This window comes from Bos indicus x Bos taurus, chromosome 16 (assembly GCF_003369695.1).
Source record: "Bos indicus x Bos taurus breed Angus x Brahman F1 hybrid chromosome 16, Bos_hybrid_MaternalHap_v2.0, whole genome shotgun sequence".
NCBI classification, from domain to species: Eukaryota; Metazoa; Chordata; class Mammalia; order Artiodactyla; family Bovidae; genus Bos; species Bos indicus x Bos taurus.
Window position 1 is genome coordinate 2,684,732 of NC_040091.1, and position 14,954 is coordinate 2,699,685.

General features: G+C 38.3%; 1 protein-coding gene across 4 annotated transcripts in view; it reads right to left on the minus strand.

Annotated features, from left to right (window-relative positions):
- Window positions 1-14,954, minus strand: part of RBBP5 (RB binding protein 5, histone lysine methyltransferase complex subunit) — a 40,303-nt gene that overhangs the window by 15,537 nt on the left and 9,812 nt on the right. For all 4 annotated transcript variants that reach the window (XM_027564266.1, XM_027564268.1, XM_027564269.1 and 1 more), the window contains exons 2-5: window positions 9,224-9,249; window positions 8,239-8,411; window positions 1,916-2,056; window positions 537-699 (exon numbers count right to left, since the gene is read on the minus strand). In XM_027564266.1, coding sequence (XP_027420067.1) covers window positions 537-699; window positions 1,916-2,056; window positions 8,239-8,411; window positions 9,224-9,249 — 503 coding nt within the window. The remainder of the gene's footprint in view (window positions 1-536; window positions 700-1,915; window positions 2,057-8,238; window positions 8,412-9,223; window positions 9,250-14,954) is intronic.

Consider the following 14,954-nt stretch of genomic DNA (forward strand, 5'->3'; position numbering starts at 1 on the left):
TTTTACCACAAAAATACCCACAACACTGCCACTCTCTTAAGTAGCCATACTAACTGATATGACCCAGTCAAAAAGGAAAAAAAAAAAATGCAATGGAACTCAAACTCTAAAAAGTTTGAAAAGGATCCTAAAACTTACTTAACCTCTTTTTTTAACCTAACTTCTTACTACACAAAACAGATTAAAGTGGCCTAAATTATACAATATTTTCAGACCAAGATATCAGACATCTTGTTAGCAATATTCCATTGATGATTTTTAAATTTTATAATTTAGTAATGGCCCTTTATTGCTAGCACCCAGTAAAGGCCCTCCATCCTCTTCTAGATCGAATACTCTCTGACCACTCTAAATCCAAAGAACAGAAATTATTAAGGCATGTCAGAACAGGCTGTATTTGCCACAGGCAGGAAGCACACTCAGTCCAGGGACAGAAGAAATTTCAAAGAAAAGAGAACAAGTAAACACGAAATGAGCCAACATGCAGGATGACTGATGCTTACTTATTTCATCAGCTCCTAAGCTTCCAGGCTTACCTTGCCTTTTGCATTTCCTGTATAGATATATTCTCCTCGCCTATCAAAAGATGCAACCACGTTCAAATCGGAGTCATCGTCTACGGGCAGAACGACATGTTTGGAATCTGAAAGGGTCAACATGACAGGAGCAGATTTCATGGGACACACGAGAACCTTGTTCCTGTTTAAAAATATGAATAGCACATTGGCAGTTGCTATGGTATCAGAAAGCTGACTCTCTGCCCTTTTTCCCTAATTCCTATCCACTACCCTCATCAACCTATCCAGCCCAAGGATATTTAAAATAGTTGAAAAAGACTAAACTCTAAATTTCTAATAATAGGGAAATGACTGAGTAAAGTTATGGGATCCTACCTTGACAAAACAAAATGTAATCATTAAAAATAAATATGAAGATGTAGCAAACTGGTAAAATATGCATGAAAATGAAAAAGCAAAACATCAGTTAAAACTATGTAAAAATACATATTTGTGTACAGCTAACACAGACAAATGCTTTGTGAGCTAGTAAGTGCTTTGTGAGCTATGAAGCACTATATAATAAGCTTTAAACTTAATGAGAACTTAACTAAAAGAGAACCTAGAGAAATGAAAATAGTTGTATCTCAGTAACTGAATGGTGGGTAACTCTATATAAACAGGAGAAGGCGATGGCACCCCACTCTTGCCTGGAAAATCCCATGGACAGAGGGGCCTGGTAGGCTTCAGTCCATGGGGTCGCGAAGAGTCGGACACAAGTGAGTGACTTCACTTTCATGCACTGGAGAAGGCAATGGCAACCCACTCCAGTGTTCTTGCCTGGAGAATCCCAGGGATGGCAGAGCCTGGTAGGCTGCTGTCTATGGGGTTGCACAGAGTCGGACACAACTAAAGCGACTTAGCAGCAGCAGCTACATAAATATAATTTTTAAAAATATTTTATTTATTTGGCTGTGCTAGGTCTTAGCTGCTGCATGTGGGATCCAGCTTCCCGAACCCAGGACCCCTGGCATTGGGAGGGACACAGTACTAGCCACTGGATTTCCAGGGAAGTTCCTTAAATGTAGTTTTCATAATGAACTATTTCCGGTACCAAAGAAATTCAAATAATTGGGGGAAAACCCCAGGTCAAGAACAGTTATTATACTTATTTCTATCTTTGCCCATTTCAAAGTTTTAATTATTATAGGCCAGTTTTTAATTGTAAACTACCACAACAGTATCTTTGAAATCTATTCAGAACCAACCAAGACAGAGAAATTCATTCATGTAGAAGAGGTTTCAAGAGATGTGTGCTTTTGCCTCCTAACACCTTAAACTGAAATTACCATGAGCTTAGAGATAATTTAGACAGAATCAGACCCACCCCAGGAAAGAATAGCTCAAATTAAACATACTGATCTCGCGGATGATACTGGACTTTTAAGATGGGTGAAGGGAATCGAAACCTCTGGTCGCAGTCGCCTGACAGGACATCCCACTGTGACACTATGTTATCAGTGGACGCGCTCACGAGCTTATGACCATCTCGACTCCAGCTGAGAAGGAAAAAAGGGTAACTTAGCACATATTCTAAGTTAAAAATACCATATCACCTTACAGATAAAAATGCATGAGTCACACTTATCGCCCTAACTGTATGGGTCACCAATGTTTCTTCTTCTTCATTTTTTAAACATATACTCAAATCTATAAGCTTTCCTAACACTAAGCAATAAATGTTTTCATGACAAGATATCTTCATATCTAGCAACAGAAGCTCTTAACAGTTCAAGATAACAATTTAGATGGCTCAGTGAAAAAAGAGACTCAAACATTTTAGAAGAGTGTAAAAATCAGCAGGCCCTTAAGTGTTGATTTAACAAAAGCAAGTTTTCTTCCCCTTGAAGGCAGAAGAAGGAGTAGTTGAATTTTCGGAATTTGGCCCTACAGTAGCACCATCAAAGTATAAGCTAAACAATAGAGATAGGTATCTGTTATTTAAAAGAATTAAGAAAGAAATTAATTCCTCCTGCTAAGTATAGTTAAACATCCTGGACATTATACAGAAAACAAAGGTAAAGAAGAGCCAGACTGGCTGGGTACGGTAGGATCTGAGGAACAACACAGACGTGAGATCCTTAGGTTTTCTCTTTGCCTCATATGTCCTGGGCCAGGTGATGGAAATGTCAGCAACCGAGCAGCGTCAATGGGCACACACACTGAGCACACGCCCTCCCAGAGAGTCAGAGGACAACCAACAGACACTGCCATAGAGATAACACAGGTATTCGAACCTAACAAACATTTCAATGCAGCCATCATTAAAATGCTTCATCACGCAATTACAAACATGCTTGGAACAAATGGGGGAAAAAAGAAATCTCAGCAAAGAAACAGAAGATGACCAAATGGGAATCTAAGAACTGAAAAATATAAAAACTGAAATTAAAAAAAAAAATTCAAAAGACGGGTTCAGCAGCCAGTGGAAAAGAGGAAAGAATCAGTAAACTGGAAGACAGAATATAAAATTCCCAATCTTAACAAAATAGAAAAAAATGCCATGAAAAAAATGAACTGAGCCTCTGGGACCTGTGGGACTATAACAAAAGATCTAATATCTAATATCCATGGCATCAGAGTTCTAAGGAGAAAATAAAGAGAGTAAGGCTTAAAAGTATTTGAAGAAATAATGACTGAAATTTTTTCAAATTTGACAAAAGATATAAAACATACAGATTCAAGAAGCTAAGCAAACCTCAAAGAAGATGAATTCAAAGAAATCCACTCCAAGACACAAATTTCTGAAAACTAATGGCAAAGAAAACAGACCTTGAAAGCAGCAAGAGGAATGACATCTTATTTGTCGGAACAACAATTTACATGACAGCAAATTTTGCATCAGAAACCATGGAGACCCAAAGGCAGTGACATGTTGTCAAGTGCTAGAAGAAAAGACTTGCCGTCCCCAATTCTACATCCAGACAGCAACCTTCAGAAACCAAGAGGTAAATCAAGACCTCTGTCACCGGCAGACCTACCCTAAAAGAATGGCTCATGGAGGTTCTCTAAGCAAAGAAGAAATCTCACATCATCAGGAAAGAAGGAATCTTAGAACATCAGGAAGAAAGAATAATGAAAAGTGTTTAAAAAATTAAATACTTTTTCTCAAGGTCTGATGTTTGAAACAAATATCCTAACGCTGTCTTAGGTAGATATCAATATACATAGAGGAAATGTTTAAGACAATTATATTATAAACAAGGAAGGGAAAGAGAGGTAAAGTTTCTATGCTGCTCTTAAACTAGGGAAACGTCAACGTGAGTAGACTGTGATAAGTTATGTACATATTATGTTATATCTAGCAACCATTAAAAAGCTATACAAGCTAGACAAAGAAAGAAACTCAAAAATAATATAGATAAGTCAAGATGAAACTCTAAAAATAGGTCAGTAACCTACAGAAAGCCAAAAAAAAAAAAGAAAGAAAACAGAGAAACAAAGAACAAACAAACAGAAAAAGAAACCCTAAATGAGTCTTAATTCAAATTTTGCAATGAATAGGATTTGCTACTTAGGAACTTATAGGAGGTAACACAGTTCCATGGTTAAGAACACAGGCTCAAGTCAGATTTATACTCAAGCCTAGACATTATGACCTTCTAGCTGTGTGGTCTTGGGCAAGTTATATAATCTTTCTGAACTTCAACTTTCTCATTTATAACATGGAAATAATAACAGTATCTGCAGACGAGAGAATTAAAATTAACGCACATAAAACTCTTAGCACTTACTGTGCTCAAAAACCATTATTTATATCAGAGACAAGATAAATGTATTCCCAGACTTGACACTCAACGCAGAGAAAGGCAGGCGTGAGCTGAGGAAGTGCGTGTGGCGGGACTGAGCTCACGTCTGCACACAAAGGACTCAGGCGCCTCTCCCACCACCTCTGGAACACTCCCAGTCCACAAGAGGACCTTTCTGGGAATGCCAACCGAAAAAGGAAGGTGCCTACAAACACTGTAACTTGAGGGTTGATAACAAAGAGGTCAATGGTCCACCCAATTTCAGTGGGTAAAGAGAGGGTAAGAGGGTGAGCCAAGACCCACATACACTGTAGTAAGAAGTCACGAGTAAGTTCTTGAAATTAAACTAACAGGAATATGCGTAAGTACTTTAGAAATGTTAAGACAAATATCAAGAGAAACCAGCCAAAAGAACGGAAGTACTGGGAATGGGAGAAGCTGGGGAACTGGGAGGGAGAAACGAGGGCCTTCTGCAGCACTCCTAGCACTGCAGGGCCTCTCACGACACGGCAGAACGTAGCTGTGACGCCACTGTTCCTTTAGACCCTCCGCACCTGAGTAACTTTTTGTTTTACAGCAGGCTTGTGTTTCTGTTATAGTAGAGGGAATTAACAGTACATTCTTCAGTTCCAAATTCCGTAAGTTCAAGAACGAGGGATTCTCGTACATTCTCACATCTGATAATACTGTTTCTTTCCAAAAGACAGACAGGTCTTGGAGTCTTAAATATCATTTTTTCTACCTATCCCGTGGCCCCCATCCAGTGCTTGAATATCTTCTGCAGCAACTATAAGAGACAGCAAGACCACGAAGGGCCCGTCCCACTGGTAAGTTCTTCCCTGGGCAGTCCACCCCATCCACAGGCACTCTGCTTGGGAGCTCTTCTCTATTCTAAGCTAACATTTGTTTCCCCATAAATTCCACTCACTATCTACGAGTCCTGCTGCTTCTCCTTAGGTCAATTTCTGTGTGGCATATGTCAGTTCTGTAATAGCTGAAGACAACTATTATACCTATCCGAAACTCCTCTTGGTGAAATGTTCTTAGTCCTTAATATGTACAAATATTATACAACAATTAATATATAAAGTCATACTCTAAGTGAGGCTGGATCAAAGAAAAATGCAAAATGTGTGTAATTACTGACCTTAACTCTCACGTATAAATATATTTAACAAAAATCAGGAACAGTTACGATGCACACATACCAAGTAATACTATACCTATGTACACACACACATATATATCAATACAGAAAAACATCTCCCATATATTAAGTGGAAGACGAAGCTATAAAACAATGTTTCCATTTTTAAAAAATACACATTTACTTGTGTATGTATATTTTTATATATGTGAGAGATACAGATAGATCTTACAGATAAAAGATATATTTCATTCTCTAATTTGGGCTTCCCTGGTGGCTCAGATGGCAAAGAATCTGCCTGCAATGCGGGAAACCTGGGTTCAATTCCTGGGTTGGGAAGATGCCCTGAAGGAGAGCATGGCGACCCACTCCAGTATTCTTGCCTGGGGATACCTCAAAGAGTAGACAAGGGGCTCTCATTTTCTACTCTATATACTCATATATTGTTTGCATGTTTTAAAGTTCTTAATAATCAAGTTCTGTGACAAAAACTCTTCATTAAGATACCCCACTCACCAAACAAGTGCGCACGTGTCTACTGTACACCAGGTATAATGCTAGAAGCTGGGAACACGGCAGTAAAGTGGCAGCCAAGGTCCCGTGTGCACACCCTTACCATATGCCAGGGCAGATACTCACAAAACAGCTGCGTGCAACAACGCACAGGAGACACACACTGCGATTCACTGCATCTCCCTCAGATCTTACATTAACATCTTCATCCAAGTGGGAGACCTAAGGGCCGTCATCGCGACTTCTCTACTTCACTCACACCCCTTACCTCATCAACGCCTATGCCCTCTAATTTCCACCGTCTCTCACATCTGCACCATCCAGCTGCCCTCCTATCGCATCCGTCCTCACCCTCTCTAACCCAGACCTCTGCACTCCTGTCCTCATTTGCCGTCCTCTTTCCCACACGCTGCTCTAGAGGCCTTCTAAAACGAAAGGCGAGCGTGTCACCTTTCTTCCCACAGAGCTTTAACGGCCGCACGGTACCACCCGGATGAGACTTCAGTGTACAGGGCAGCACCTACCGTGCTCCTCGGAGCGCGGTTTACCTCGGCTGCTGCCCTACCACATCGTCCACAGCACAGTCCAGCGAATCTGAACCGCTGCGGTTCCTCCTGTTCCCATGCTTGTACCAAGCTGACCTGCTTTTGTCTCTGCAGAGCTGCCTGGGATACAAGTGGGAAACACCCACTCATCTTACAAGTCTGAGGTTAGAAATCACCCTATCTTTGAAACTTTTTCTGACCGCTATTCTTCTCCAATACAATTCATCATTTCCTCCTTTGCCTCCACTAAATTTCAAATGTAGTTCTTATGTAGGACCTACAAACCTTTAGTACTTGTTTTTGTCTCCCCCAAACCCTAACTTTTACCCTAAATGCTTAAAACAATATCTGGCACATAATTCATGTTCAATGTTTGCTGAAGAAATGATTGTATGAGAGAAAAACTTTTATGTGCAAAGAGACTGACTAAACACTACATAGCAGAGAAACAAAAAATAATCAAGCAAATTATGGTTTATCTACCAGAAGATACATAGCCATTAAAAAAAGCTTTTAAAGGCTACACAAGCAGGAAAATGTCTGGTGTTAATGAGGAAAAAAGCAAAATATAAAACACGGCACACAAACTTTGCTTTTAAAAAATATATAGTAACAAATCAAAATATTTATAGTAGTTATATCTATGTGGTAAGACTATGGAAGATAGTCTTTCTCCTTTTTATTGCATTTGTATTTTCTTTAATTTTCTAAATATTATTATTTTATAATAAAAATATGAATAATTTAAGTGGCAGCACTTCTAAAATTAGATTGTGATGATAGCTGCACAACTCTGAAAATATAAAAAAGTGAAATGTGCACTTTAGTTGGGTGGATGTTACAACATGTGAACTATACATATCTTAATAAAGCTGATAAAAATGTATGTATCTACTTAAATCTTTATTGCAAAAGCATAATAATAAAAAAGAAATAAAATGCAAAAGAACTAGAAAGGGCCTAAGAAATTATATAGGCCAGTTCTCTCATTTTACATTTTAGAGAAAAGTTCTGGCCAAAGCTGCTGGTTCATTAGTGGCCAATCCTAGACTGGGATTCAGGCCTCCTCGCAAACAAGTGCTTTATAATACCACAGCTGCTTATATTTAGGCCAAAGGAAGTATGTTAGCTTAATAAATCTAGACCGGATAAGGGGTTTTTGATCCCAAGCTCATTTAAAAGAAGTGTTGCCCCAAAATAAAATGTTCGGAAAGAAACAGTCCCTGAGAGTAAGAATAAAATCAAAGGGAATTTATTTAATATCAGATTTCAGGTCAATATTTTTGATAAAAAGCCTTAATAACTACAATTCAATGAAGGAACAGGCATGTTTGTGATCACTACAACTGCTGTAATTTAGGAACAGGACAAGGCTGGACACCTGAACTTTCAAGCTTCCCTCCTAACCAAGATTTCTTTATTCTAATGAAAAGGTCAGTATCACAAATAAGACCTGCAATCTGCTGCAATCTGCAAATGTCTCATTTCAGTACTGCGGGATTCTCAGACAGCCTGACACTGATCCATATTGCAATGAATTTCTCCCCACAAGTGTTCAACATCAGCATGAGCCAACCTTTCTACAAGCTATGAGAAATTATGTTACTAATGGCCAAAGACTCAGAACTTTAAATACTAAAATTTATCTAGTTAGACTGGCAATTATACAGTTACAATTCATCCCAATTTAATTCATATTTAATACATTAAACTTTAAAACGCCTTACCATAAAGAACAGACAGGATGAATGTGTGCACTAATTATTTTAGCAATGCCTCTCGTCAAGAAATCCCAGATGACGATTCGACCGTCATTGCAGCCGACTGCAAGCAGCGTGCCCCACCTGTTAAAGGTGCAAGTCAGGGCCATGCTGATACAATCCAAAGTTCCATCAGCTTCCTAAAAATTGAAATGAAGGTGAGAAACAGACAGTAATACCCAGAGATCCAAATCATTTCTTTAAAGTTTCTCTAACATCTATGATACTTCTTTTGAATTTAAACTATGATACACACCAAAATAATCTATGTGTGTTCTTTTATTAAACTAACCAAAATAGAGAAATATTTATAAAAACTAAAAGAGAATTTTTACAAACAGATGTGACCAATCCTTTATATTACTACTGCGACTTTATACAAATTCTCAACAAGGCAATTAGGCAAAATAAACCAGGATTCACTAAGAGTCATCTTATTGATCAAGTAATCATAGTTCTTGAAATTTATTCCAAGAAAGATAATCTATTAATAAAACAAAACCCCTAGGAAAATCAAATAAATTTATATTAATATCAAGCCATGTAAACGCTCCAAGTATTACAAAATATTTCTACATTTTAAAAAGTAAAGCACACTTACAGTATACATATTATTATGTAAAAACACTAATCAAAACTATAAAAATACACAAAAAAACACATTTTCATACAGGTGATAGTATGATTTGTGAAAAATGCTTTAATCAAAGTCTTTTTAAATTTAAAGGGAAATGAACTATAAGATTTACAACATTGAGATTTCCAACCAATATGGACTGTCTACTTTCCACCCGGTTCAAAATTAAATTTTAGTTATTTTTATAGCAAAAGATCATCACACTTAATGCTTCTATTATCAAAGAAAAAAAGATGAAAATGTAGTTTTCACTCTACTCAAACATAAAAGCTAGCGAGTTATCATGTTTCTAAAATCACAATATTACACTCTTACCTCTGGATAATTCTGCCCAAAGGACTCTGCAACAAAACAAAGAAAGAGAGTTGATGGAACATGTGCAACATACCAAGAATCCTCCAGCGCACTGTGTACAGAGTGGCCTGCAAAGTGCGGGTGGGAACTGGGGCTTGTGCAGGGACTCCATGAGGTCACACTGACTTTCATTATCATACCAACATGGCACTTGACTTTACTCTCATTATCTCTTAAGTTTACAAATAAGTTCTACTGATGCTATTCAAGCTGTGAAACACTGTGAATACAGAATCCAGCCAACTTCTATTTGGGCAAACATTAAACAGGTTTGTAAAAATGCAAAACAATACCTCTCTTCTCACTGAATATTTTTTCTTTTGCAAATAGTTATTTTTCATTAAAATGTTTTTAATGTAAACATGTAGTGGTGTGTTTTACAGTTACTTTTACATAACAAACTTTAAAAGCTCAAATCAGTCAAGTTATCTTAAATCCCAACTACTCTCTTAAACCCTTCACTAACAGCAGTCAACCAACAGGATTCATCTCCAGTCCAAACAATAGCACTTAGGCTATAACACAATTTGGTAGTTGGTTAAACACATAATTCTCTATATTAATTTCCTCAGCAAATAACATTTTGATACACACATCTCTGAATGTCTTCTTTCCTATATTAAATTTGGCATTTACACATTAGTGTAAATTTTCTCTTAAAAATGTTTATTACTAATGTGTAAATGCCAAAATTACATTTGCTATGGTTTTTCCAGTAGTCATGAATGGATGTGAGAGTGGCACTATAAAGAAAGCTGAGCGTCAAAGAACTGATGCTTTTGCACTGTGCTTGTTGGAGAAGACTCTTCAGAGTCCCTTGGACTGAAATGAGATCAAACCAGTCAATCCTAAAGGAAATCAACCTTGAATATTCATTGGAAGGACTGATGCTGAAGCTGAAACTCCAATACTTTGGACACCTGATGCGAAGAACTGACTCATTTGAAAAGACCCTGATGCTGGGAAAGATTGAAGGTGCGAGGAGAAGGGGACAACAGAGGATGGTTGGGTGGCATCACAGACTCAATGGACTTAAGTCTGAGTAAACTCTGGGAGTTGGTGATGGACAGGGAGGCCTGGCGTGCTGCAGTCCATGGGGTCGCAAAGAGCCGGACGCGACTGAGCGACTGGACTGAACTGAATAAACATCTGAGCTACAGTATGGTGATACTGCCTGCTTGTCAGAAGTTTGTTTAATGCAGCAACAACTTTATCAATATTTACTTATGTTACTACCTAAATATTTTATTACAGTGATACTTAAACTATACTCTCAGAACTACAGCTCCAAGAAAGCTGTTTACATTTAGGATATCCAAGTAAGATTCCATTTAAAAAAATAAGACTACTATTTTTAGTTTTTGACCATATGATCCAGCAATTAATGAAAACACTAACTCAAAAAGATTCATGCAACCTAATGTTCATAGCAGCATTATTTACAATAGCCAAGATAACAGAAGCAACCTAAGTGCCCATCAACAGATGAATGTGTAAAGAAGCTATGGGAAGTGTGCACATGTATATGTATGTGTGTGTATGTATATACATGTATATTTATATAAGAAATAATATATTTCTCAGTCATAAAAAAGAATAAAATGCTGCCATTTGTTACAGGTGGAGAGAGGGACAGAGGACAGGGAGAGAGGTACAAACTATTATGCATAAATAAACTCTAAGGAGATATTGTACAGCAGGGGAAAACAACCAATACTTCATAATAACTTTAAATGGAGAATAATCTATAAAAATATTGAATCACTATGTCGTATACCTGAAACTAACTAAAGTTGTAAATCAACTGTACTTCAATTTTTTCAAAAAGCTGATTTTTAAATATCTGAAAATAAATTTTATTACATTTTATCCTTTATAAAAATTAATAGAAATCTAAACAGTGAAAACATTAAAACTAGTCAAAACAAATCAGGCCTTAAAATTAAGAAAACTAAAAGACGAGTACAAAGCTGAACAACTGCCCCCCGCCAAGAAAGGCCATCATTTTGATTTATCTAACGTGTACCAAACTTTAGTGTGATTGCATTCAAATATTAAAGACAACAATGAAATGAAAAGCTGAAACCAGATCAAGATAGGCTTTTTTGAAAGAACTTTTTAAAAATTACTTAAGTAATACATATAAGTACTAAAATATGTGTAATTAAAAAATGATGGTTTCCTCCCTGCAACCCCCCAATTCAATTCCTGGGTCAGGAAGATCGGCTGGAGAAGGGATAGGCTACCCACTCCAGTATTCTTGGGCTTCCCTTGTGGCTCAGCTGGTAAAGAATCCTCCTGCAATGAGGGAGACCTGGGTTTGATCTCTGGGTTGGGAAGATCCCCTGGAGAAGGGAACGGGTACCCACTCCAGTACTCTGGCCTGGAGAATTCCATGGACTGTATAGTCCATGGGGTCACAAAGAGTTGGACACGACTGAGCAACTTTCACTCCCACTCTCTATGCTTATAGAAACATTAACATATTTAAGGTTTGTTTCCTAAATAAAATACTATTAGGTTGGTGCAAAAGTAACTGCAGTTTAGAATTGCTGAACTTTGCATTCGATACTGGAATACATTCTTAAATATGGTTATGTTATACATCATATTAATGCACATTTGTTTTGTTTGTTGCTAATGACTTATTACCTGCTGTTTATTTTATATTTTTTTAAACCTGGGAAATGATGCTAGACAAAAAGTAAATTCTAGCAATTTTCTCATTCAAGTTCATAAAGCAGTAAAGACAACTCATAACATCAACAGTCCATTTGGCCCAGGAACTACCAGTGGACATACAATGCCAGCGGTGGTTCAAGAAGTTTTGCAAAGGAAGATGAGAGCCTTGAAGAAGAGGAGCACAGTGGCAGGCCATCGGAAGCTGACAAGCACCAATTTAGAGGATCATCGAAGCTGAAGTTTGCTAAACAGCTTGACAATGACAGTTGTCCAGCATTTGAAGCGAATAGGAAAGATAAAACAGCTTGACAAGCTTTTTGCAGCCTCATAAGAGGACTGCAAATAAAAAACAATTGTTTTGAACTGTCTTCTCTTACTCTACACAACAACAAACCATTTCTCGAAGTGTGATGTGCGATAAAAAGTGGATTTCATAGGACAATGGGCAATGATCAGCTTAGTGCAGTGACTGGACTGAGAAGAAGCTCCAAAGCACTTCCCAAAGCCAACCTGCACCTAAAAAAGGTCATGGTCACTGTTTGGTTGTCTCCTGCCCATCTGATCCACTACGGCTTTCTGAATCCTGGTGAAACCATTACATCTGAGAAGTACGCTCAGCAAATCCACGAGATGCACCAAAAACTCCAAACCTGCAGCTGGCACTGGTCAACACAAAGGGCCCAATTCTTCTCCGTGACAACGCCTGATCGCACATCACACAACCAACGCTTCAAACGCTGAATGAACTGGGCTACAGAGCTTTGCCTCAACAGTCATATTCATCTTACCTCCCACCAACCCACTACCACCTCTTCAAGTATCTCAACGTTTTGCAGGGAAAACACTTCCACAACCAGCAGGAGGCAGAAACAGCTTCCCAAGAGTCCATCAAACACTAACGCGTGGGTTTTTACGCTACAGGAATAAACAAACTTACTTCTTTCTCATTGGCAAAACTGTGTGATTGCAATGGTTCCTATTTTGATTAATAAAGATGTATTTGAGCCTAGTTTTAATGATTTAAAATTCATGGTCTGAAATCGCAATTACATTTAGGTACCAACCTAACACACATAACATACGTATTGTATTAATATGCAGTATGAACAAGAGAAGACTCGACACATGGACATCACCAGATGGCCAACACTGAAATCAGACTGATAATATTCTTTGCAGCCAAAGATGGAGAAGCTCTATACATTCAGCAAAAAGAAGACCAGGAGCTGACTGTGGCTCAGATCATGAACCCCTTATTGCCAAATTCAGACTTAAATTGAAGAAAGTGGGGAAAACCACTAACCCATTCAGGTTTGACCTAAATCAAATCCCTTATGATTATACAGTGGAAGTGAAAAATAGATTTAAGGGACTAGATCTGACAGACAGAGTGCCTGATGAACTATGGACAGAGGTTCATGACATTGTATAGGAGACAGGGATCAAGGCCAACCCCAGGAAAAAGAAATGCAAAAAAGCAAAATGGCTGTCTTGAGAGGTCTTACAAATAGCTGTGAAAAGAAGAGAAGTGAAAAGCAAAGGAGAAAAGGAAAGATATACCAATTTGAATGCAGAGTTCCAAAGAATAGCAAAGAGAGATAAGGAAGCCCTCCTCAGCGATCAATGCAAAGAAATAGAGGAAAACAATAGAATGGGAAAGACTAGAGATACCAAGGGAACATTTCATGCAAAGGTGGGCTCGATAAAGGACAGAAATGGTATGGACCTGACAGAAGCAGAAGATATTAAGAAGTGGCAAGGATACACAGAACTGTACAAAAAAGATCTTCACGACCCAGATAATCACGATGGTGTGATCACTCACCTAGAGCCAGACATCCTGGAATGTGAAGTTAAGTGGGCTTTAGGAAGCATCACTACGAACAAAGCTAGTGGAGGTGATGGAATTCCAGTTGAGCTATTTCAAATCCTAAAAGATGATGCTGTGAAAGTGCTGCACTCAACATGCCAGCAAATTTGGAAAACTCAGCAGTGGCCACAGGACTGGAAAAAGTCAGTTTTCATTCCAATCCCAAAGAAAGGCAATGCCAAAGAATGCTCAAACTACAGCACAATTGCACTCATCTCACACGCTAGTAATGCTCAAAATTCTCCAACCCAGGTCTCAGCAATATGTGAACCATGAACTTCCAGATGTTCAAGCTGGTTTTAGAAAAGGCAGAGGAACCAGAGAGCAAATTGCCAACATCCACTGGATCATTGAAAAAGCAGGAGAGTTCCAGAAAAAGATCTGTTTCTGCTTTATTGACTATGCCAAAGCCTTTGACTGCATGGATCACAATAAACCATGGAAAATTCTCAAAGAGAAGGGAATACCAGATCACCTGACCTGCCTCTTGAAAAACCTGTATACAGGTCAGGAAGCAACAGTTAGAACTAGACATGGAACAACAGACTGGTTCCAAATAGAAAAAGGAGTATGTCAAGGCTGTATATTGTCACCCTACTTATTTAACTTATATGCAGAGTACATCATGAGAAACGCTGGGCTGGAAGAAGCACAAGCTGGAATCAAGATTGCCGGGAGAAATATCAATAACCTCAGATACACAGATGACACCACCCTTATGGCAGAAAGTGAAGAGGAACTAAAGAGCCTCTTGATGAAAGTGAAAGAGGAGAGTGAAAAAGTTGGCTTAAAGTTCAACATTCAGAAAATGAAGATCATGGCATCTGGTCCCATCACTTCATGGCAAATAGATGGGGAAACAGGGGAAACAGTGACAGAGTTATTTTTTGGGCTCCAAAATCACTGCAGATGGTGACTGCAGCCATGAAATTCAAAGACGCTTACTCCTTGGAAGGAAAGTTATGACCAACCTAGACAGCACATTCAAAAGCAGAGACATTACTTTGCAGACAAAGGTCCGTCTAGTCAAGGCTATGGTTTTTCCAGTGGTCATGTACGGATGTGAGAGTTGGACTACGAAGAAAGCTGAGCACTGAAGAATTGATGCTTTTGAATTGTGGTGTTGGAGAAGACTCTTGA